Source organism: Triticum urartu, chromosome 2 (assembly GCF_003073215.2).
Source record: "Triticum urartu cultivar G1812 chromosome 2, Tu2.1, whole genome shotgun sequence".
Taxonomy (NCBI): Eukaryota; Viridiplantae; Streptophyta; class Magnoliopsida; order Poales; family Poaceae; genus Triticum; species Triticum urartu.
In genome coordinates this window covers 363,991,027-364,014,917 of record NC_053023.1, presented here as the reverse complement: position 1 = coordinate 364,014,917, position 23,891 = coordinate 363,991,027, and the positions used below count along the sequence as shown (strand labels likewise).

The following is a 23,891-nucleotide window of genomic DNA, read 5'->3' as shown; positions in this document are numbered from 1 at the left end:
CCAAAATCTTATGGGCCTACAGCTGGGCCGACCCATTAATGTCGGCGAAATCTCGTGGGCCTTTAGCTGGGCTGGCCCATTTTGACCGGCAAGAATCTTGTGGGCCTTTACCTGGGCCGGTCCATTATGGCACACAAAAATCTTGTGGGCCTTTACCTGGGCCGGCCCATTATGGCCCGCAAAATCTTGTGGGCCTTTAGATGGGCCAGCCCATTATGGTCCGCAAAATTTTGTGGGTGTTTAGCTGGGCCGGCCCATTATGGTCCGCAAAATCTTGTGGGCCTTTAGTTGGGCCGGCCCATTTAAACTTGTTGGGCCGTGCCATGTGTCAATGTATCATAGCCACCTTCTGTCCAGTGAGTGGATGACATCTGTCCTGACGATGAGTCGACACGTGTTTCCTCTAGCCAATGATGATTTTACACATGGAAAATCCCCATTGGTCAGGGCTGTTAACGGATTATCGGATCCAAAACCCGCCCCGATAGCTTAACGGTGTTCCGTTACGGTGGATGCCACGTGTCGGTCACCCTTGACGAAAGCACTTCTGTGACACGCGATTTATCGACATGGAAGTGGACACTTCCGTGATGATAATTTTGGTAATGTCATGGAACACTTCTACGACAGCACATGTATGACTATCTTGATTCTGTCATAAATTTGTCATGGATGTACATCCATGAAAAAAAAACCGACCTACTGTGACAAACACGTATCATCACGGAAGTGTATTTTTTGTAGTGAATCTAGGGCTCTGGCGGAGCTGTCCTGCCGGGGAAACTTCCCTCCCGGAGGGGGAAATCATCGCCATCGTCATCACCAACGCTCCTCTCATCGGGAGAGGGCAATCTCCATCAACATCTCCATCAGCACCATCTCATCTCAAAACCCTAGTTCATCTCTTGTATCCAATTCTTGTCTCCAAGTCCAGAATTGGTGCTAGTAGGTTGTTAGTGGTGTTAATTACTCCTTGTAGTTGATGCTAGTTGGTTTAATTGGTGGAAGATAATATGTTCAGATCCTATATGCATATTAATACCCCTCTGATTATTAACATGTTTATGCTTTGTGAGTAGTTACGTTTGTTCCTGAGGACATGGGAGAAGTCTTGCTATTAGTAGTCATGTGAATTTGGTATTCGTTCGATATTTTGATGAGATGTATGTTGTCTCTCCTCTGGTGGTGTTATGTGAACGTCGACTACATGACACTTCACCATTATTTAGGCCTAGAGGAAGGCATTGGGAAGTAATAAGTAGAGGATGGGTTGCTAGAGTGACAGAAGCTTAAACCCTAGTTTATGCGTTGCTTCGTAAGGGGCTGATTTGGATCCATATGTTTCATGCTATGGTTAGGTTTACCTTAATACTTTTGTTGTAGTTGCGGATGCTTGCAATAGAGGTTAATCATAAGTGGGATGCTTGTCCAAGTAAGGGCAGTACCCAAGCACCAGTCCACCCACATACCAAATTATCAAAGTACCGAACGCGAATCATATGAACATGATGAAAACTAGCTTGACGATATTCCCATGTGTCATCGGGAGCGCTTTACATCTTATAAGAGTTTGTTCAGGCTTGTCCTTTGCTACAAAAAGGATTGGGCCACCTTGCTGAACCTTATTTACTTTTGTTACTTGTTGCTCGTTACAAATTATCTTATCACAAAACTATCTGTTGCCACTTATTTCAGTACTTGCAGAGAATACCTTGCTGGAAACCGCTTATCATTTCCTTCTGCTCCTCGTTGGGTTCGACACTCCTACTTATCGAAAGGACTACGATAGATCCCCTATACTTGTGGGTCATCAGCGGTCGGATTGGTCGAGTGGGGTGGCCGCCCTTAGGTTGGGAGGCCGAGCCCCGGCCCTGCCCCTCTACAAAAAGGGGAGAGGGATAGCGTCCTTCTGCATTCATCTCCTTCCTGCTTGGTCCCTTTTTTCCATTCGCCATGGTGAGAGGGCGCGTCGGCACTCTAATGGCAGCGACAAGGGCTTCTGCTCGACAGCATGTCCCCCCTCCTCCGGAGCTCACGGCGGCGGAGCCCGCGTGAGAGGAAGAGGGAGGGGGCGATGCCGAGGCTACCGTGGCACTTGGGGGAGAGGAGGACGGGGCGGCGCACCGGCCGCGCTTCCACCAGCGCCCCCCCAATGGAGGGCCACGTCGGAGACCAGCCCCGCGAGTTCTTCATCGGGCTGTACAAGCCGGTGTGCGGTCACCTCCTCCTCCCCACCCCATTCGCCTAGGAGATGGAGCTCCACCCGCCACATGGCTCGAGGCTGCACATGAGGGGTTGCCGGAATGGCGGCATGCGGGTCGACGTCGACTTCCCTGCCCCTTACATGATGTATCTCTGCAATGGGTGGAAGACCTTTGCCCGGGCCCATAGCCTATCGGAGGGGCTCGTTCTCCATTTCAAATTAATGGAGAATGACTTGCTCTCCGTCAAGGTCTTCGGGCACTTGGGAACCCGCTTAGGGTGCTGCGTGGAGAGCTCCACCGACAATGTAACATCCTCCTCAGGCGACAGTGACGAGGAGGACAGCTACAGCGATGACGAGGGTAGCAGGCGGGAGGATGCCAATTCCGACTCCGGATGATCGTCAGTGGCAGCATCATCATCTGCATCGCCCTCCTCCCTCAGCCACGCGCCTTGACGAGGGTCATCCCCGCCATGCTCTCCATCGGTGTGTTCCCCGTTGCCCCTTCTTTGCCTTCACCTGCCGCACCTGGGAGGAAAGGGGCAAGAACGGAGATCACGGGGCACTTATCTTTCTTTTTAACTTGTAGGCACTTGCCAAATCTTAATTTCTAAGTAATGTAATCTCTCGAGCCCATGCTTGTGTCCTGTAACATTCATACTTGTATCAGCATGTCAATGAAAAAGACCAGCCTTGCAGGGAACCCGCACATGTATACGTCCATGCAGTGGCGAGATGCCCCCATAATGCAAATAACGAGTCCTTCCGATAAGCTGTGTTGTCGGTGCCCTCTGCGCCTGCCGGAGAATCACATATGCCGGGTTACACACAAAGGGTCCAGCCCCTCATCAATCTCCTTTTAGCAAAGGCTACAGCGACCATTCTGACCGAAGCAGTTTTTGGGCCAGGGATGGGAGCACCAAAGTTTAAAAGAGAGCGGCGAGGTTTTCTAATGCACAAGTCACATGTTACGAACATGAATGGGCAAGATGTGAACTTTATCTGTTTGGTTTGCTGGGGTTCGCCGTGCCGGGCGGTCTTCTCAACTTCTTGCTGGAGCCGGGTCCTTGGCGGGATCGAGCGTCCTTGCCGCGGCTGGAAAGAAGAGAGGGCAAGAGCATGGAACCTTGGCGGTCCATTAGCATTTGTTGGATTCAAAAAGTAGTACAATATCCTGTACAAGCATGCATATAGGTGTACACATAAACATGGAAATCAATGAGAAACTGTACATACTAAGGGTTTTCTTTCCCTGACTACGCGCAGGGTCCGCGTCTAGCTTTGTACATAGGCTTACATGCCTTGCCGGCAAGGCTAGTACAAAAGGGGGGTTGCCGGGGCTCCCGACAACCGCACCTTAGGGGTAAAACTTGCGAAGATGTTCGATATTCCAGGAATTGCTCACCGGAATGCCATCTTCAGTCTCCAGGCGGACTGGGCCGGGCCTGGTGACTTGTACTACCTGATAAGGGCCTTCCCACTTTGGCGTCAACTTGTTTGAATTCTCGGCGAATTGAATTCGCTGAAGAACAAGGTCGCCTTCCTCAAGGCTTCGAGCGTGAACCTTGCGGCTATGGTAGCAGAGCAAGGCTTGCTGAAAGCAAGCAGCTCCCACAACAGCGTGAAGACGATCTTTCTCAAGGAGCGTCGCATCATCTGGCGCAACTGCTCTTGCTCAAGCTCATCATAAGAGAGCACCTGAGGTGACCCGTATATGAGTTCCATGGGGAGAACCACTTCTGCCCCGTATACTATGGCAAAGGGTGTCTGGCGAGTGGCTTGATTTGGTGTCGTTATGATTGACGAAAGAACCGTTGGCAACTCATCAATCCAGCGCCTCCCGCACTTGTGTAGCCGGCCAAAAGTTCTGGTCTTGAGGCCTCGCAACACTTCTGCATTCGCCCTCTCAGCCTGGCCGTTATTCCTGGGATGAGCAACAGAAGAAAAACAAACCTTGTCATCGAGGTCTTGGATATACTGCATGAAGGTGCGGCTCATGAACTGCATGCCATTGTCGGTGATGACTCTATTCGAGACACCAAAACGGCAGACTAGTCCCTTGAAGAACTTGACGGCTGATTGTGCTATCACCTTTCTCACCGGTTCCACTTCCGGCCACTTTGTGAACTTGTCGATCGCGACGTACAAGTACTCAAAGCCCCCGACAGCACGGGGAAATGGGCCCAATATGTCGTGCGCCCAGACCAAAAATTGCCAGGAAAGATGGATTGTTTGAAGGGCTTGGGCTAGCTGATGAAGCTTCTTTGAATGGAACTGGCATGATTCACAGTTGGTTACTAGTGTAGTTGCATCCTGGAGAGCGGTGGGCCAGAAGAAACCTTGCCGGAATGCCTTGCCAGCAAGGGCTCTTGACCCTATGTGAGAGCCACACATGCCTCCATGTATCTCTGCCAACAGCTCCAGTCCGTCCTCCTGAGGAATGCACTTCGGTTTCACGCCGTTAGGTCTCTTTCTGTATAGGGCATCATCCACAAACTGGTACATGCTAGACCGACATGCTACTTTCTCCGCCTCTTCCTGTTCCTCAGGGAGTTCCCCTGTTTGGAGGAAACGGACGGTGTGCTGCGCCCATGCCGGAGCCTGGGCTCGACGGCAAGGACTAAAGGCTCATCTTCGGCCGTAGGGGCAACTGCTTCTACAGTCAGGGCTTGAGGCCCTGCCGGAGGTTGCAGCTCCCCGACAAGCTTGGGGCACCCGACAACATCCTTGTCGGCGGCTCCTGGGAGCTCAGCGGGAAAGTACTTGTCGGGGCCTGCCTTCCTTTGTTGGTTTTGTCCTGCTGATGGCTCAACGGATGGCTGGATTAATTGAAGCACAAAGGTACCTGGTTCCACATGCAACTTGAGGGTGGCGCGTTTCGACAAGTCGTCGGCAATGCTGTTCTTTCCTCGGGGAACATGCTTTGCTTGTAGACCGTCAAAACGCTCTTCCAACTTCCTCACCTCATCCACATAGGCCTCCATCAACGGGCTCTGGTAATCCTTGTTAACTTGCTTGACGACGAGTTGCGAATCACCTCTGATGATGAGCTTCCTGATTCTGAGGTCTGCCGCGATCCTGAGACCGGCAAGCAATCCCTCGTACTCTGCCGTGTTGTTCGTTGATTTTTCCAAGGGAAAGTTCATCTGGACTACGTACTTGAGGGTCTCTCTGGTGGGTGCGACGATGTAACACCCTCGATGCGACTATATCTCCCACGTGTCGAGGCACGACTTAGAGGCATAATCGCATTGAAGGCATATGTCGCAAGTTAGGCAATCTTCACAGCATCCCATGTAATATAAATCATAAAGGGGAGATAACATAGTTGGCTTACACTCGCCACGTCAGTCAAGTACATAAATAACATTACATCATCCAAACACTCATGGCCCGACTACGGCGCCAAAATAAAAGAGAACCCAACATGCGACACGGTCCCAATCACCCCCAACTGGGCACCACTACTGATCATCAGGAAAGGAAACATAGTAACATTGAGAGTCTTCGTCGAACTCCCACTTGAGCTCAAGCGCGTCTCCTGGAGCGGAATCATCAGGCTCTACATCTGGTGTAATAGTAATCTGTGAGCCACAGGGACTCAGCAATCTCGCACCCTCGCGATCAAGACTATTTAAGCTTAAAGGTAAGGCAGGGTAAATATAAGTGGAGCTGCAGCAAGCGACTAGCAAGTATGGTGGCTAACTTATTCGCAAAAGAGAGCAAGAAGAGGAGGCAAAGCGCGAGCGAGAAACTAGAGAGCAACCTGCGCAAACATTACTCCAACACCGTGTCCGCTTCCCGGACTCCGCCGAGAAGAGGCCATCATGGTAACACACTCAGTTGATTCATTTTAATTAAGTTAAGGTTCAAGTTATCTACAACCGGACATTAACAAATTCCCATCTGCCCATAACCGCAGGCACGACTTTCGAAAGTTCAAAACCCTACAGGGGAGTCCCAACTTAGCCCATGACAAGCTCTCACGGTCAACGAAGGAATAGACCTCCTCCCAAGACGTTCCGATCAGACTCGGTATATCGGTTCTTCAAGACACTTCGACAGGTTAAAACAAGACCAGCAACACCGCCCGAATGTGCCGACAAATCCCGATAGGAGCTGCACATATCTCGTTCTCAGGGCACACTCAGATGAGACATCCTACGAGTAAAACCAACCATGAAGTTGCCCCGAGGTGGCCCCGCAGTCTACTCGGTCGGACCAACACTCAGAGGAGCACTGGCCCGGGGGGGTTAAATAAGATGACCCTCGGGCTCCGGAAACCCAAGGGAAAAAGAGGCTAGGTGACAAATGGTAAAACCAAGGTTGGGCATTGCTGGAAAAGCTTTAATCAAGGCGAACTATCAAGGGGTTCCCATTATAACCCAACCGCGTAAGGAACGCAAAATCCGGGAACATAACACCGATATGACGGAAACTAGGGCGGCAAGAGTGGAACAAAACACTAGGCGAGAGGCCGAGCCTTCCACCCTTTACCAAGTGTATAGATGCATTAAGATAACAAGTTAATATAATGATATCCCAACAAGTAAATAAATGTTCCAACAAGGCACGGCCTCCAATCTTCACCTGCAACTAGCAACGCTACAAGAGGGGCTGAGCAATGCGGTAACATAGCCAATCAACGGTTTGCTAAGACATGGTGGGTTAGAGGTTTGACATGGCAATTTGGGAGGATTGAAAGCAAGTGGTAGGCAACGTAGCATTGTCATAGCAAAAGAGCGAGCAAACTAGCATAGCAAAGATAGTAGTGATTTCGAGGGTATGATCATCTTGCCTGCACAGTTGTTAGAGTTGACTGGATCCTCGAAAGTAAACTCAACGGGCTCCTCGTTAGCAAACTCGTCTCCCGGCTCTACCCAAACAAGACAAACAAGTAACAAGGATACAATCAACCACGTGCAAGAATCAAACAACACAATGCAAAGATGACATGCTATGCGGGATGCAAAATGCAAGATATGACAGGAAATGCATGAACCTGGCCTCAACTTGGAATTCCAAGTGTGCCACTCGAAAGATGAGATGAAATCGCTTGAAAACGATATAAAGAACGCCGGAATCAGAGTTACGGTTTGGAAATGGCAAGCGATTCAAAAATGACACCGGTCTGCGATTTACAGCAAGTAGCCATCTAAATGCAATGAGATGAACATGCTACAGCACTCAAACATGACAACAAAATACATGGCAGGGATGCATTCAAGATTCTTAACAAAAGTCTAGCACTGAGCTACGGCCAATTCATCCATTAACAGGTTCAAACAAGCATGGCAAAAATGCATATGACAAACAGATCTCAGCCTTAGTGAAATTAACACTTGTCTGGAATTTCAGATCAGGTAGCACTCTTCAGAGCAACAAAACAACATGCTACAGGACCTAATCATGGCAAAGTAAAGCATGGCATGGAGCTACTCAAAAGAGGCATGTATGAGCATAAGATTAACAAAACATCCTCAAAAGAGGCACGGATCACTAGGAAACAACATGAACATATGAGCATATGAGATAAACAGCTCAAGGACTTAGTGGAAATGCTAAGTCCCTGAAATCAGAATTAGCAAGTGCACCACGTTGCAAGCTTGCACTAGTCACCACACACATCACAAAAATACATGGGTTGCACCTCTGGAAAGATGACAAAACCCTTAACAAAACATATGTAGAGCATCAGGGCATATTAAGAACACATTAATCATGGCAAAAATGACAAAAGGCTAAACGGAGTAGCAGATCTGACAATTAACTTAAGTAGCCCTCTTCTAACAGCATTTCGGGCATCAAGATGAACTCAAATGAAAATGATGCAATGGAATGAAATGATGTACTCTTTGGAGTGAACATTTTGATATGTTATATGCATGAATCGGAGCTACGGATGCAAAGTTACGGCAGGTCAAAGTATGCAACATGGGCTAGGGTTTCTGAGGGAAAAGTCAACCGAGACGAAAATATCTCGCACGCGGATCGAGGATCACCGTAGATGCACTGTTCGCCGGAGTTGGAGGGGGTCGCCAGACTTGGAGATTTCGGCGGAGGAGGGGGCGGCAGCTGCCGGAGCTAGGGCCGGCCGGAGCGGCGCGGGGAGGCGCGGCGAGGGGAGGCCGGATCCGGGCCGGGAGGCGCGGGGTGATGCGGCCGCGGTTGTCGCCGGCGAGGGGCAAGGCGGCCGCCGGTGAGGGCGCGCGCGGGCGGCGCGGTGGCGCGGGCCGGGAGGAGCAACGGCGGCGGGGCGCGGCGGGCGAGGGAGCCGGGCGGCGGCGGCGCGTGGGCCGGGAGGGCCTCGGCCGGGCCGTGTGGGCTTCGGGCGGTGGCGGCGGCGGCTTGCCACATGGCCGCTTCCGGTTGGGGCGGCGGCTATGCCCGGCCAGGGCGGACGTGTCTGGCCGGCGCGGATCTGGAATTTAGGGTTTGAGGACGAGGGGGATCCGGAATTTCGGAGGAGGGGCTAGTTTTATAGGTAGAGGGAGCTAGGAGAGTCCAAATGAGGTGCGGTTTTCGGCCACGCGATCGTGATCGAATGCTCTCGATGATGGAGCAGGGTTAGGTGGGTTTTGGGCCAAATTGGAGGGGTGTTGGGCTGCAACACACACGAGGCCTTTTCAGTCCCTCGGTTAACCGTTGGAGTATCAAACGAAGTCCAAATGATACGAAACTTGGCAGGCGGTCTACCAGTAGTAAACCAAGGCTGCTTGGAAAGTCTTGGTCCAATCCGGAAATGTTTAATCCCCACACATGAAAGAAAGGTAGAAATGACCACCGGAGGAGAACGAAGCGCCGGAATGCAAAACGGACAACGGGGAAAAAGCTCGAATGCATGAGATGAACACGTATGCAAATGCAATGCACATGATGACATGATATGAGATGCATGACAACGATAACAACACACGGAGACAAAAACCCGAACCCGAGAGAATAAATTAACTTAACACCGGAAATGGCAAGAGTTGGAGTACAAATTGGGAAAGTTACATCCGGGGTGTTACAACACTCCACCACTACGAAAGGATCTCGTCCCGAGATCTAGGACTGAAAGAACGCCGGGTACTCAGAACAGAGGTGATCCTCGCGTTCCCAGGTAGCTTCACGGTCGGAATGGTGTGACCACTTGACTTTGAGAAATTTGATTGACTTATTGCGAGTCTTGCGTTCAGTCTCTTCAAGAATAGCAACTGGGTGCTCACGATAAGAGAGATCTTCTTGGATCTCAATGTCCTCGAAGTTGACGGTGCGGTCAGGAGTCTTGAAGCACTTTCGAAGCTGAGAGACATGGAACACATCATGAACATTTGCAAAGTTTGAAGGAAGCTCAAGTTGATAGGCGAGGTCGCCTCTCTTGCTGACAATCTTGAAAGGTCCCACGTATCTAGGGGCAAGCTTCCCTTTGATACCGAAGCGACGAGTACCTTTCATAGGAGAGACGCGGAGGTAAACATTATCTCCGATCTCGAAAGCCAAATCACGGTGCTTACTATCATAGTAGCTCTTCTGACGGGATTGGGCTGCTTTGAGGTTATCACGAATGACTTTGCACATTTCTTCTGCCTCTGTGATTAAGTCATTACCCAAAAGCTGACGTTCACCGGTTTCAGACCAGTTGAGAGGGGTACGGCACTTCCTGCCATATAGAATTTCAAATGGGGCCTTGCCCGAACTTGCTTGAAAACTGTTGTTGTAGGAGAATTCAGCATAAGGAAGACAATCCTCCCACTTCATGCCGAAGGAGATCACACAAGCCCTGAGCATATCTTCAAGAATCTGATTTACACGCTCGACTTGACCGCTAGTTTGAGGATGGAAAGCTGTGCTGAAGCGGATGTTGGTGCCCATGGCCTTCTGAAAAAGAATCCCAAAACTTCGAGGTAAAGATGCTGCCACGGTCTGAAGAGATCACTTGTGGAATACCGTGCAGAGAGACAATACGAGAGGTATAGAGTTCCGCCAATTGAGCTGCAGTGATCGACTCTTTGATAGGCAGAAAGTGAGCCACTTTGGTGAGTTTGTCGATGACAACGAATATAGCATCATTGCCATGCTTGGACTTTGGAAACCCAGTCACGAAGTCCATTTCAATGTGGTGAAACTTCCATTCTGGAATGGCAAGAGGTTGGAGGAGACCTGCTGGCCTTTGGTGTTCTGCCTTCACTCTTCTGCAGACATCACATTCATTCACGAATTGAGCAATCTCGCGCTTCATTCGAGTCCACCAATAAGCCTGCTTAAGATCCTGATACATCTTCGTGCTCCCAGGGTGGATGGAGAGGAGAGAATTGTGAGCCTCGTTCATGATCACTTTACGGAGGTCACCTTTGGGTACAACAATATGATCCTCGAAGAAGAGAGTGTCCTTGTCATCAAGGCGGTAGCACTTGTACTTGGGTTGACTCTTGGCAATCCCAATCTTCACCTTTTTCACCATAGCATCAAGAAGCTGGGCTTGGCGAATCTGGTCTTCCAAGGTAGGAGAGACTAGAAGGTTGGCGAGGAAACCTTGAGGAACAACTTGCAGATTAAGTTTGCGGAAAGCTTCACAAAGCTCGGGTTGATAAGGCTTGAGAATCAGACTGTTGCAGTAAGCTTTTCTGCTCAAAGCGTTAGCAATCACATTGGCCTTGCCTGGAGTATACTCGATACTCGGATTATACTCTTGAATCATTTCGATCCATCGAGTCTGCCTGAGGTTGAGATTAGGCTGAGTGAAGATGTACTTGAGACTCTTGTGATAAGTGAAAATGTCCACTTTTCTTCCCAATAGAAGATGTCTCCAAGTCAAAAGAGCATGCACAACTGCCGCCAACTCGAGATCATGAGTGGGGTAGTTCTTCTCATTAGGCTTCAACTGGCGAGATGTATAAGCAACAACTTTCTTCTCTTGCATCAATACTGCGCCAAGACCTTGGAGAGAGGCATCACAAAAGACCTCGTACAGCTTGGATTCATCAGGCGGAGTCAGAACTGGAGCAGTGATCAATTTCTCTTTCAAAGTGTTGAAAGCAATGTCACACTCCGGAGACCAAACGTACTTGACGTGCTTCTGGAAGATTAGAGAGAGGCTTCACGATCTTAGAAAAGTTTTCAACGAATCTTCGGCAATAGCTTGCGAGACCGAGGAAGCTACGGAGTTGCTTCACGTTCTGAGGAGGTTCCCAATTCACAATTGCAGACACCTTCTCAGGATTCCTGGCAATGCCCTTGGCAGAGATGATATGACCAAGATAAAGAACCTCATCGAGCCAAAATTCACACTTGGAGAACTTGGCGTAGAACTGATGTTCCCTTAGCTTATCAAGAACCAAACGCAAGTGCTTGGCATGATCTTCCTTGTTCTTCGAGAAAACCAGAATGTCGTCGAGATAGACCAAAACGAAGTCATTGGTGTAGGCATTGAAGATGAAGTTCATCATGCGAGAGAAAGTCGGAGGAGCGTTGACGAGACCAAAAGACATGCAGTGTATTCATATGAACCAAAGCTTGTCCTGAAAGCCGTCTTGGGAATATCTTGCTCACGGATACGAATCTGATGATAACCCATACGGAGATCAAGCTTGGAGAATACTCGGGCACCTTTGAGTTGTTCGAACAGCTCATTGATGTTGGGAAGTGGATATTTGTTCTTGATGGTCTTCTTGTTCACTGGACGGTAATCAACACAAAGTCGGTCCGTTCCATCCTTCTTATTCACAAAAAGATCACCACAACCCCACGGAGAAGAACTAGGCCGGATGAGACCCATTTTCTCTTGAATATCGAGTTGCTTCTTCAGCTCCTTCAACTCTTCAGGTCCGAGCTTGTAAGGACGCTTGCACACAGGTTCCGTGCCAGGCTCAAGATCAATAACGAATTCAACGGGCCGGTGCGGAGGCATTCCTGGAAGCTCTTCTGGAAAGATGTCTTGATATTCGCAAACGACTGGAATTTGAGAGATGGCATCCAATTCACCCCTCTCATTGAGAGAAAACAGACAGATTGTATTATCACGAGCGGCAAAAACAATTACATCCTCAGACGAATGAGTCAATTGAATCTGCCTGGCTGCACAATCAAGATGCGCCTTGTGCTTAGAAAGCCAATCCATTTCGAGAATAAGATCAATATCCGAGTTACCAAGAACCACCGGAGAAGAGAGAAACTTGTAGTCACCCAATGTGATAGAGATATCGGGAGCAACCAAACTAGAAGTCAAAAGCTTGCCGGGAGAAACAACTTGCATGACTTTGGGCATAATCTCAGTATCAACATTGTGCTTCGATGCAAAAGGGCATGACAAAAAGGAATGTGATGCACTAGTGTCAAAAAGAACTTTTGCAGGAACATCGTTAATAGGAAGGTTACCCATGATCACATCTGACGAGTCCTCTGCCTGGGTTGCGTTCATCAAATTGACCTTGGCATGCTTGGGGTTATGCTTGACCACAACTGTACTTGCCGATCTGACAGGAGGAGGAGGAGGAGGAGGAAGACGCCTCTGGTTGAAACACTTGTTGGCATAGTGACCCTTCTGTTGGCACTTGTTGCACGTGACCTCTTAAAGCGGACGGTGATACGGAGCACTCGATCTTGGAGCTTGAGACGAAGTCTTGTTCTGAAAGCCAGGGTTGGGTGGGTGGGAAGAACCATTGCCACCTTTGCTCTTCTGCAGATACGGCTGACGGAACGGAGGAGGAGGAAGCCAATACTTCTGCTACTTGGCCACTTGAGTAGAGGAAGAAGGAGTAACATCTCTGACTCGCTTCTTGGAAGCATCACACCTCAACTGAGCAGCCTCTTGCTTCAATGCCATGTTGTAGAACTCATCGTACCTCAAGGGCTCAAAGAGAACAAGAGCTAGCTGGATTTCTTCTCTGAGACCACCCCTGAACTGATATATCATGCTCTTCTCATCAGGGACGTCCTGCTTGGCAAAGCGGGCGAGCTTCTGGAACAACTTGTTGTAGTCATAGACAGACAAAGAGCCTTGCTTCAGGTTGCGGAATTCCTCACGCTTGCTTTCAACCACGCTCTGAGGAATATGATGAGCTCGGAAATCTCGACGGAAATCATCCCAAGTGATAACACGTCTATCTCTGGAATCCTTGTACTGCTGGAACCATTCTGCAGCTTGATCTTTGAGTTGGAAGGAAGCGAACTTGACAAAGTCCTCAGGCCTGACGATACTGCACTCGAAATGCTTGCACAGATCTACAAGCCAATCGTCAGCATCGGTTGCCTCAACACAATTGCTGAAAGTCTTTGGCCTGTTAGCAAGGAATTGGTTGAGTGTAGCAAAGTGATTCTGATTGTTGCCTTGATTCCCTTGGTTGCCTTGATTGCGCTCTTGAAGAATTTGCATGATCAACTGTGTGTTTGCATTGGTTGCGGCCATCACAGCTTGCCATGCCTCCGGAGGAGGTGGAGGTGGTGGCGGATCAGGATTCGGAGTCATGCGCGTTGGAGGAGCCATCCTGAAGAGGTTGACATCCATTAGCACATTGACAGATAAATATTGAAGCTGAATCCAACGGAATGAAAATTGCAACATATAGTCTTCACATCCGAACAAAATGAACAAATGCATTCCTCTTGAAATGGTCACATATCCATAAATTGAGAAGCCACGTAAAATTAAGGTAGAGAAATAAATCAACAAGGTACGGATCAAGAACGAATAATCGGTAAGAAATCCCAATCTCAAACCAACTATCCGTGGAAGAAGAACTAGAGCTACAAGAATTCCCACCAATGAAACTCCCGAACCTTTCCGGTTATGCAATCAGGTGTTGGGGATACAGGGGAAGCATAATATCTCACCCAAATCTAGCAAATCCTACATCCAGCTGTATCCATCCTTCAACACATAACCAAGAAACCTTCGGAAACCATCTACCTCAACCTTCGAAAAGCCTCCGTTATACAAGTTATGGCGATACTCCCGAACTCCCGCCCCAATACTGGGTGGCGTAGAGGTTATCTCACCAACGAACTGCATAAAAGAGATTTTCGATGTCGGCATACTAAACTCAGGTATTCCAGAACTGCAACGATAAAATTATGATGACAACACCTCAGAGCTCAACTCCCCGGGACACTTCCACTAAACCCCTGACAGGAGGCACCAAGACAATGTTCTCATCATAAAACCATCGGAACGATTCTAAGATACCCGCGTGATCCTAAAAAAATTTTTTAGTGAAATTTGAGAAGAGAAGAGTCAAAACTCTACGTCAGGATGCCTTACCAGAGCGATGAGGAGACTGGGAAGTAAAAAGAATTCCTAACTCTCCGATATATAATTCCTAATTGACTCAAAACATTTTTCTAGACACAACTCGGCCGCTAAAAATGAGCAAGCAATGGGGCTCCTAAGGTCGGGGAAGGCTCTGATTACCAACTTGTAACAATCTCGATGCGACTATATCTCCCACGTGTCGAGGCACAACTTAGAGGCATAATCGCATTGAAGGCATATGTCGCAAGTTAGGCTATCTTCACAACATCCCATGTAATATAAATCATAAAGGGGAGATAACATAGTTGGCTTACACTCGCCACGTCAGTCAAGTACATAAATAACATTACATCATCCAAACACTCATGGCCCGACTACGGCGCCAATATAAAATAGAACCCAACATGCGACACGGTCCCAATCACCCCCAACTAGGCACCACTACTGATCATCAGGAAAGGAAACATAGTAACGTTGAGAGTCTTCGTCGAACTCCCACTTGAGCTCAAGCGCGTCTCCTGGAGCGGAATCATCAGGCTCTGCATCTGGTGTAATAGTAATCTGTGAGCCACAGGGACTCAGCAATCTCGCACCCTCGCGATCAAGACTATTTAAGCTTAAAGGTAAGGCAGGGTAAATATAAGTGGAGCTGCAGCAAGCGACTAGCAAGTATGGTGGCTAACTTATTCGCAAAAGAGAGCAAGAAGAGGAGGCAAAGCGCGAGCGAGAAACTAGAGAGCAACCTGCGCAAACATTACTCCAACACCGTGTCCGCTTCCCGGACTCCGCCGAGAAGAGGCCATCATGGTAACACACTCAGTTGATTCATTTTAATTAAGTTAAGGTTCAAGTTATCTACAACTGGACATTAACAAATTCCCATCTGCCCATAACCGCGGGCATGGCTTTCAAAAGTTCAAAACCCTGCAGGGGAGTCCCAACTTAGCCCATGACAAGCTCTCACGGTCAACGAAGGAATAGACCTCCTCCCAAGACGTTCCGATCAGACTCGGTATCTCGGTTCTTCAAGACACTTCGACAGGTTAAAACAAGACCAGCAACACCGCCCGAATGTGCCGACAAATCTCGATAGGAGCTGCACATATCTCGTTCTCAGGGCACACTCAGATGAGACATCCTACGAGTAAAACCAACCCTCAAGTTGCCCCGAGGTGGCCCCGCAGTCTACTCGGTCGGACCAACACTCAGAGGAGCACTGGCCCGGGGGGGGGGGGTTAAATAAGATGACCCTCGGGCTCCGGAAACCCAAGGGAAAAAGAGGCTAGGTGACAAATGGTAAAACCAAGGTTGGGCATTGCTGGAAAAGCTTTACTCAAGGAGAACTATCAAGGGGTTCCCATTATAACCCAACCGCGTAAGGAACGAAAAATCCAGGAACATAACATCGATATGACGGAAACTAGGGCGGCAAGAGTGGAACAAAACACTAGGCGAGAGGCCGAGCCTTCCACCCTTTACCAAGTGTATAGATGCATTAAGATAACAAGTTAATATAATGATATCCCAACAAGTAAATAAATGTTCCAACAAGGCACGGCCTCCAATCTTCACCTGCAACTAGCAACGCTACAAGAGGGGCTGAGCAACGCGGTAACATAGCCAATCAACGGTTTGCTAGGATATGGTGGGTTAGAGATTTGACATGGCAATTTGGGAGGCTTGAAAACAAGTGGTAGGCATCGTAGCATTGGCATAGCAAAAGAGCGAGCAAACTAGCATAGCAAAGATAGTAGTGATTTCGAGGGTATGATCATCTTGCCTGCACAGTTGTCAGAGTTGACTGGATCCTCGAAAGTAAACTCAACGGGCTCCTCGTTAGGAAACTCGTCTCCCGGCTGTACCCAAACAGGACAAACAAGCAACAAGGACACAATCAACCACGTGCAAGAATCAAAGAACACAATGCAAAGATGACATGCTATGCGGGATGCGATGCGGGATGCAAAATGCAAGATATGACAGGAAATGCATGAACCTGGCCTCAACTTGGAATTCCAAGTGTGCCACTGGAAAGATGAGATGAAATCGCTTGAAAACGATATAAAGAACGCCGGAATCAGAGTTACGGTTTGGAAATGGCAAGCGATTCAAAAATGACACCGGTTTACGATTTATAGCAAGTAGCCATCTAAATGCAATGAGATGAACATGCTACAACACTCAAACATGACAACAAAATACATGGAAGGGATGCATTCAAGATTCTTAACAAAAGTCTAGCACTGAGCTACGGCCAATTCATCCATTAACAGGTTCAAACAAGCATGGCAAAAATGCATATGACAAACAGATCTCAGCCTTAGTGAAATTAACACTTGTCTGGAATTTCAGATCAGGTAGCACTCTTCAGAGCAACAAAACAACATGCTACAGGACCTGATCATGGCAAAGTAAAGCATGGCATGGAGCTACTCAAAGAGCTTAACAAAAGTCCCTTAGTGACCTTGAGCCAAAAGGGATCAGAAAATACAATTGCAAGCATGTGAACATGGCAATAACATAATCAGTTTTCAGACTTAGTGAAAACTGGCACATGCTGAAACATATCTCAAGTAGGCATGTTTACGAGCTCGATGCACTCACTACGGTGCAAGTCATGACAAGACAAGCATACATCCATCAATAAGGCACAAAATGCAAGCTAGACATGGCAAGAGCAATAGCATAGCATGCACGGATCAACTACAACATCATCGGCAAAATTGCAAACAAGTTGACAATCTACCCAGATTCACAAAGTAGCAAAAGTAGAGCTCGATTGACTCAAGCTAGGGTGCTCGATAATTCCAAACAAAGACATGGATGGATAGAGCACCACAAGATTAACAAAACATCCTTACTGATCATCCTCAAAAGAGGCACGAATCACTAGGAAACAACATGAACATATGAGCATATGAGATAAACAGCTCAAGGACTTAGTGGAAATGCTAAGTCCCTGAAATCAGAATTAGCAAGTGCACCACTTTGCAAGCTTGCACTAGTCACCACACACATCACAAAAATACATGGGTTGCACCTCTGGAAAGATGACAAAACCCTTAACAAAACATATGTAGAGCATCAGGGCATATCAAGCACACATTAATCATGGCAAAAATGACAAAAGGCTAAACAGAGTAGCACATCCGACAATTAACTCAAGTAGCCCTCTTCTAACAGCATTTCAGGCATCAAGATGAACTCAAATGAAAATGATGCAATGGAATGAAATGATGTACTCTCTGAGATGAACATTTTGATGTGCTATATGCATGAATCGGAGCTACGGATGCAAAGTTACGGTAGGTCAAAGTATGCAACATGGGCTAGGGTTTCTGAGGGAAAAGTCAACCGAGACAAAAATATCCCAGATCTGGATCGCACGCGGATCGAGGATCGCCGTAGATGCACTGTTCGCCGAAGTTGGAGGGGGTCGCCGGACTTGGAGATTCCGGCGGAGGAGGGGGCGGCGGCTGCCGGAGCTGGGGCCGGCCGGAGCGGCGCGGGGAGGTGCGGCGAGGGGCGGCCGGATCCGGGCCGGGAGGCGCGGGGCGACGAGGCCGCGTTCGTCACCGGCGAGGGGCGAGGCGGCCGCCGGCGAGGGCGCGCGAGGGCGGCGCGGGCCAGGAGGAGCAACGGCGGCGGGGCGCGGCGGGCGAGGGAGCCGGGCGGCGGCGGCGCGTGGGCCGGGAGGGCCTCGGCCGGGCCGCGCGGGCTTCGGGCGGTGGCGGCGGCGGCTTGCCACGTGGCGGCTTCCGGTTGGGGCGGCGGCTATGTCCGGCCGGGGCGGACGTGTCCGGCCGGCGCGGATCTGGAATTTAGGGTTTGAGGACGAGGGGGATCCGGAATTTCGGAGGAGGGGCTAGTTTTATAGGTAGAGGGAGCTAGGAGAGTCCAAATGAGGTGCGGTTTTCGGCCACGCGATCGTGATCGAACGCTCTAGATGATGGAGCAGAGTTAGGTGGGTTTTGGGCCAAATTGGAGGGGTGTTGGGCTGCAACACACACGAGGCCTTTTCGGTCCCTCGGTTAACCGTTGGAGTATCAAACGAAGTCCAAATGATACGAAACTTGACAGGCGGTCTACCGGTAGTAAACCAAGGCTGCTTGGCAAGTCTTGGTCCAATCCGGAAATGTTTAATCCCCACACATGAAAGAAAGGTAGAAATGCCCACCTGAGGAGAACGAAGCGCCGCAATGCAAAACGGACAACGGGGAAAAAGCTCGAATGCATGAGATGAACACGTACGCAAATGCAATGCACATGATGACATGATATGAGATGCATGACAACGATAACAACACATGGAGACAAAAACCCGAACCCAAGAGAATAAATTAACTTAACGCCGGAAACGGCAAGAGTTGGAGTACAAATTGGGAAAGTTACATCCAGGGTGTTACAGACGAGCAACACGCCAACACCAGCACCTTGCAGCGAGAAAGCTCCATTAAAGTACATGATCCAATCACGGCTCGTCTCCTTACCGGGAAGGGTGGTCTCTCGAATCTCTTCGTCGGGCGTTGAAGTCCATTCTGCTATGAACTCTGCTAAGGCTCGGCTCTTGATTGTTGAAGTAATTTCAAACTTGAGGCCAAAGCTCGAGAGTTCCAAAGCCCACTCCACAATCCTCCCGGTTGCATCCGGGTTTTGCAAGATTCGTTGCAAAGGGAGGCGGGTGACGACGGTGATCTCATGCGCTTGGAAATAGTGATGCAGCTTTCTTGAGGCCATGAGGAGGCCAAAAAGTAGCTTCTGTATACCAGAATATCTTGATCTAGCCCCCTGCAAGAGGGAACTGACAAAATAAACTGGGTGCTGCATCACCTTCTTCTTCTGTTCAACTTCGCCCACTTGCGCAGACTCTGTCTTGCCGGGACCAGGCTCTACCGGGGGTTCCGCCCCGCCAGCATCAGGCACTGCCGGGGAGAGCTCCGACCCATCACCCGACGGCTCTGCCGCTGCCGCTGCTTCTACCTCAAATTCTCTCTGTGCCACCAGCGCAACACAGACCATTTGATTCGTTCTGCTAGATACAGCAGCAACGGCTCTTGCGGTTTAGGCGCGACTAGTATTGGCATGGAGGAGAGGTACCTCTTCAAATCTTGAAGCGTTGCCTCTGCCTCCGGAGTCCATTTCATTGGACCCGCCTTTTTCAAAACTTTAAAAAAGGGGAGGGCGCGCTCAGTAGATTTGGAGATGAACCTACTTAGAGTAGCAAGGCAGCCGGCGAGCCTACGGACGTCTTTGACTCATCTTGGTGCCTCAATCAGCTCAATTGCTTTGATCTTGTCGGGATTTGCTTTGATTCCGCGTTGAGACACAAAGAACCCAAGAAGTTTGCCGGATGGGACGCTGAATACGCACTTCTCTAGGTTGAGCTTGAGGTTGATCTTGCACAGGTTGGGAAATGTTTCCTCCAGATCCTGCACGAGCGTGGCCTTGTCCTTGGTATTGACCACTATATTATCAATATAAGCTTCCATATTTCTATGCAGCTAGGGCTCAAAACCAATTTGGAATGCTCGAGCGAATGTCGAACCAGCGCTCTTCAACTCGAAAGGCATCCGCACAAAACAGTACGTACCACATGGGGTGATGAACGCAATCTTTTCCTCGTCTTCCTTCATCATGAAGATATGGTGGTATCCTGAGTAGGCATCGAGGAAGGACAGCAGGTCACACCCGGTAGTGGAGTCCACTAGTTGTTCAATGCATGACAGAGGGAAAGGATCCTTTGGCCAGGCTTGTGACACCCCGAGACTGACACTCCAGACGCCTTCCATGTTTTGCGTGACCGTCGTGTTATTTATTTGTTTGTTGCATTTCATCATGTCATCATTTGCATTGCATCATCACTCTATTGTCGTCATGTTTTCAAAACTTGCATCTCGTAGTTTCCACTTCTTCCTTGTCCCTGTTCTCAGACCAACCGGTGTCGGGCTGCTCTCCTTTCCTCTCATCTCAACCTAGCCCACTGCCAGCCCACTAGGCCTACCCTAAATCCCCATCCGACTTGGGTCGTCCGATCGCTATCCGATGATCAAACTTGCTCCAATCCCCCTCTAGTCCATATGGTATTTATAGCAGATGACAGCCCAACCAAATATGCTCCAACCCTAAATTCTAGGAGATTTGTCCGTGCAGCCGCCGCCGCACTCATCGTCACCTCGGGATCTTCCCGGATCCATCTCGCAGCCACCCACAGGCCAGCGGTCTCCCCCTCGATCCCCATCCCACCAATCTCCTCCCGATCCGAAAACCCACCAATCAAAGCCCTCCCATGGCTTCCCTGAACTCCTCCCTCCTCCTGGCCGAGGAGCCAGCCCGCAGCCGCATCGAGCTCCTCCCCGAGCACCGCGCCCACGTCCGGCAGAGAGCCGAGTTGCCGGACCAGTAGATGAGCCTCGCGCCGCCCCTACCATCCCTTCCTTCCTCTCCCGTGTCTCTCTTCTCTCTTTCTCAATGCTCTCTCTCTCTGTTGCAACAGGGAATCGAGCTGCCATGTCCGTCGCCCTTGTTTTTCTCCTGCTAGGAGACCGTTTGCAGCCTCCTCGACCCGGATCCACGCCGGCGCCACCGGACCACCCTCTCCGACAGCCTCGAGCCCCGCTCGTCATCGCCTCCGACCTCGCGCCCCAGGCGCGCCGGAGAACCTCCCCAGCCGCAGCACGCAGACGCTCGCAACCCTCGCGGCTCCACTGGAAGCTGCTCCTCGCCGAGCTCCTCAAGTCCCACCGCTGCCTCAAGTTCCTCGCTGTCGGAGTCCTCAGCGCCACCGCGACTACCGCTTGCCTTGTCCTGGCATCGCTGATGTGCAGCCATGCCGTCAGCCCCTGCTCGGTCCATCGCCTCCTCTACATCGCGGCCTCCCCTGCTTCGGCCTCCAGCCTATGCCGTCGAGCGCCGCCTCCGCCTGGATCTGTCAAGTCCCTTCTCCTCGCCAAGTTCCGCCCGTCGTTCCTCACCCGCCGGAGGGCACCGTCGTACCCCGTTCCAGCGCAGCTGCTGTCAATCTTGTCTCTCTGCGAGGAAGACGACCCCTCGCTCATTGACCTCGGCCTCCTCAAGCCCTGCGCAGCCCCGGTGACGCGCCATGGACGCGAGCCCCTCCGCGTCAAGTCCCTGCTGTCGGCGCGCTGCTTCCTCTGCTTTGTCCAGGACTACGCGCCCTGCTTCGCTCGATTCAGCCGTGCGTTGACCGGGTCACTGCCTCAAGCCGCCGGCCCAATGCTGCTGCCTCCGTCCAGCCCAGCACCAGATCTGGCCCAAGGCCCCTGTGGTGAGCAGCCCAACCATGCCTAGTTGTTTCGGCCCGCGGATGTTTTTTTCCAGTCCAACGATTTTACCTATTATCCAGGATTTACAGAGTTGCAGAAACCCCCCTAAGCTTCATGCATTTAATAACTCACAAACCGTGCATCTTATGTAAAAACTTTATATATGAAAAATGCTTGGAATTTTGTCTAGTTTCACAATATGTCACTTTCAACCATGTTAAAATGTTTAAAATTGTTGTTTGCTTAAATTTGCTTCAATAGCATGTTAAAATGGTTTATTTCATAACTAAATGACCGTAACTCCGTTTTAAATAAACTTTATATGTAACTTGTCTAGAAAAATGGATAGATTAACATGGTGGCATTACCTTGCATGTTTAGCAACTCTAAAATTGTGTATAGGGCAGAAGAGTACCATAACCAAAATATGCACATGGGGATTTTCCAGATTTGTTGTTTGTTATATTCCGGCCCCATTTAAATTGCATAGATAGTATAGTTTTGTTATGCTTCACCTCTTGCCATTTTTAACAATATTTAATATTGATGGGTACATAAACGAGAGCGAACTAAGTAATTGAATGCGGTGTTTTGTCAATATGCAACTCATTGCATATTGAGCTCCACTTAACTTGTAGTATTGTTTGTTTCACCTTGCCATGCCATGGCTCGTTAAACCGGAGATGCATCATACTTGGTTGTGCATAATGCCATGATTATGCTTGTTGGTTTACCATGTCGTTTGCTTCTTTCCGGTGTTGCTTCTTCTCGATAGTTCCGGTTATGTTGCGATTGTGAGGACCCGTTTGACTACGTTGGTTCGTCTACTTCATGGATTCGGTGTTCTTCCTAGCGGGATTTCAGGCAAGATGATCGTGACTTTGGATCTCACTACTATCTTTGCTATGCTAGTTGTCTCGATGCTATTGATATGTCGCGCTACCCTCCACTTGTTTATCAAGCCTCCCAATATGCCATGAAACAGCATCTAACCTTTTCCACCATCCTAGAAAACCGTTGTTTGGCTATGTCACTGCTTTGCTCAGCCCCTCTTATAGCATTGCTAGTTGCAGGTGCAGTTGCAGTTTGTTCCATGTTGGGACATGGATATGATGGATATCATGGGATATCACAATATCTCTTATTTAATTAATGCATCGATATACTTGGTAAAGGGTGGAAGGCTCGGCCTTTTGCCTGGTGTTTTGTTCCACTCTTGCCGCCCTAGTTTCCGTCATACCGGTGTTATGTTCCTTGATTTTGCATCTCTAACATGATGAGGTTTTATGGGCCCCTCTTGACAGTTTGCTTTGAATAAAACTCTTCCAGCAAGGCCCAACTTTGGTTTTACCATTTGCCCAATAACAACTAAAACTTGCATAGAGACTTGCTGGGCCCCGAGGTCCCTTAATTAACCCCCGGGCCAGTGCTCCACATGAGTGTTGGTCCACCTACCTAGCAGTTGGCGGTGCCACCTCGGGGCAACTTGATGGTATTTTGGTTATCGTCCACTTTGCATAGACGGTGTTTTCCTGAGAACGAGATACGTGTGGCTCGTATTGGGGTATCGATGCACCGGGTGGTCTTGCTGGTTTTGTTTTACCATTGTCGAAATGTCTTGTGCACCAGGATTCTGAGTCTGGTCGGAGGGTCCCGCGATGGAGAATTGTCTCCGCGGATCATGTGCTTGTCATGGGCTAAGTTGGTACACCCCTGCAAGGTTTAAACTTTCGAGAGTCGTGCCCGCGGTTATGTGGTAGATGGGAATTTGTTAATACCCGGTTGTAGAGGACTTGAAGTAAACTCAATTAAAATACACCAACCGCGTGCGTAACCGTGACTGTCTCCTTTCGGGGAAGTTTGAGAGGAGAACATGGTTGGGTTATGTTTGAGCGTAAGTAGTTCAGGATCACTTCTTGATCATTGCTAGTTTGCGACCGTTGCGTAGTTTCTCATCTTATTCTTGTACTCATAAGTTAGCCACTATACAATTCTTAGTCATTTGCTGCAACCTCACCACTTATCCATTCCATACCCATTAAGCCTTGCTAGTCTTGATACCCATGGTAATGGGATTGCCGAGTCCTCGTGGCTCACAGATTACTACACCAACAGTTGTAGGTACATGTTATGCGATGATCTGACGCCAGTGCGATGCTTGTGTGTTTGGAGT

General features: G+C 49.3%; 1 protein-coding gene across 2 annotated transcripts; it reads left to right on the top strand.

The window, feature by feature from the left end:
* Positions 1 to 20,326: 20,326 nt before the first annotated feature.
* On the top strand, positions 20,327 to 22,667 carry LOC125541548. 2 transcript variants are annotated; one of them, XM_048704927.1, is made up of 2 exons: positions 20,327 to 20,834; positions 20,929 to 21,907. In XM_048704927.1, the coding sequence occupies exon 2, from the start codon at positions 20,943 to 20,945 to the stop codon at positions 21,741 to 21,743; it is 801 nt and encodes a 266-aa protein (XP_048560884.1). In that variant the 5' UTR covers positions 20,327 to 20,834; positions 20,929 to 20,942; the 3' UTR covers positions 21,744 to 21,907. The 2 variants fall into 2 exon arrangements, with proteins under 2 accessions (XP_048560884.1, XP_048560883.1); XM_048704926.1 differs by adding an exon at positions 22,494 to 22,667 and having other exon boundaries at positions 20,329 to 21,720.
* The last annotated feature ends 1,224 nt before the right edge of the window (positions 22,668 to 23,891 follow it).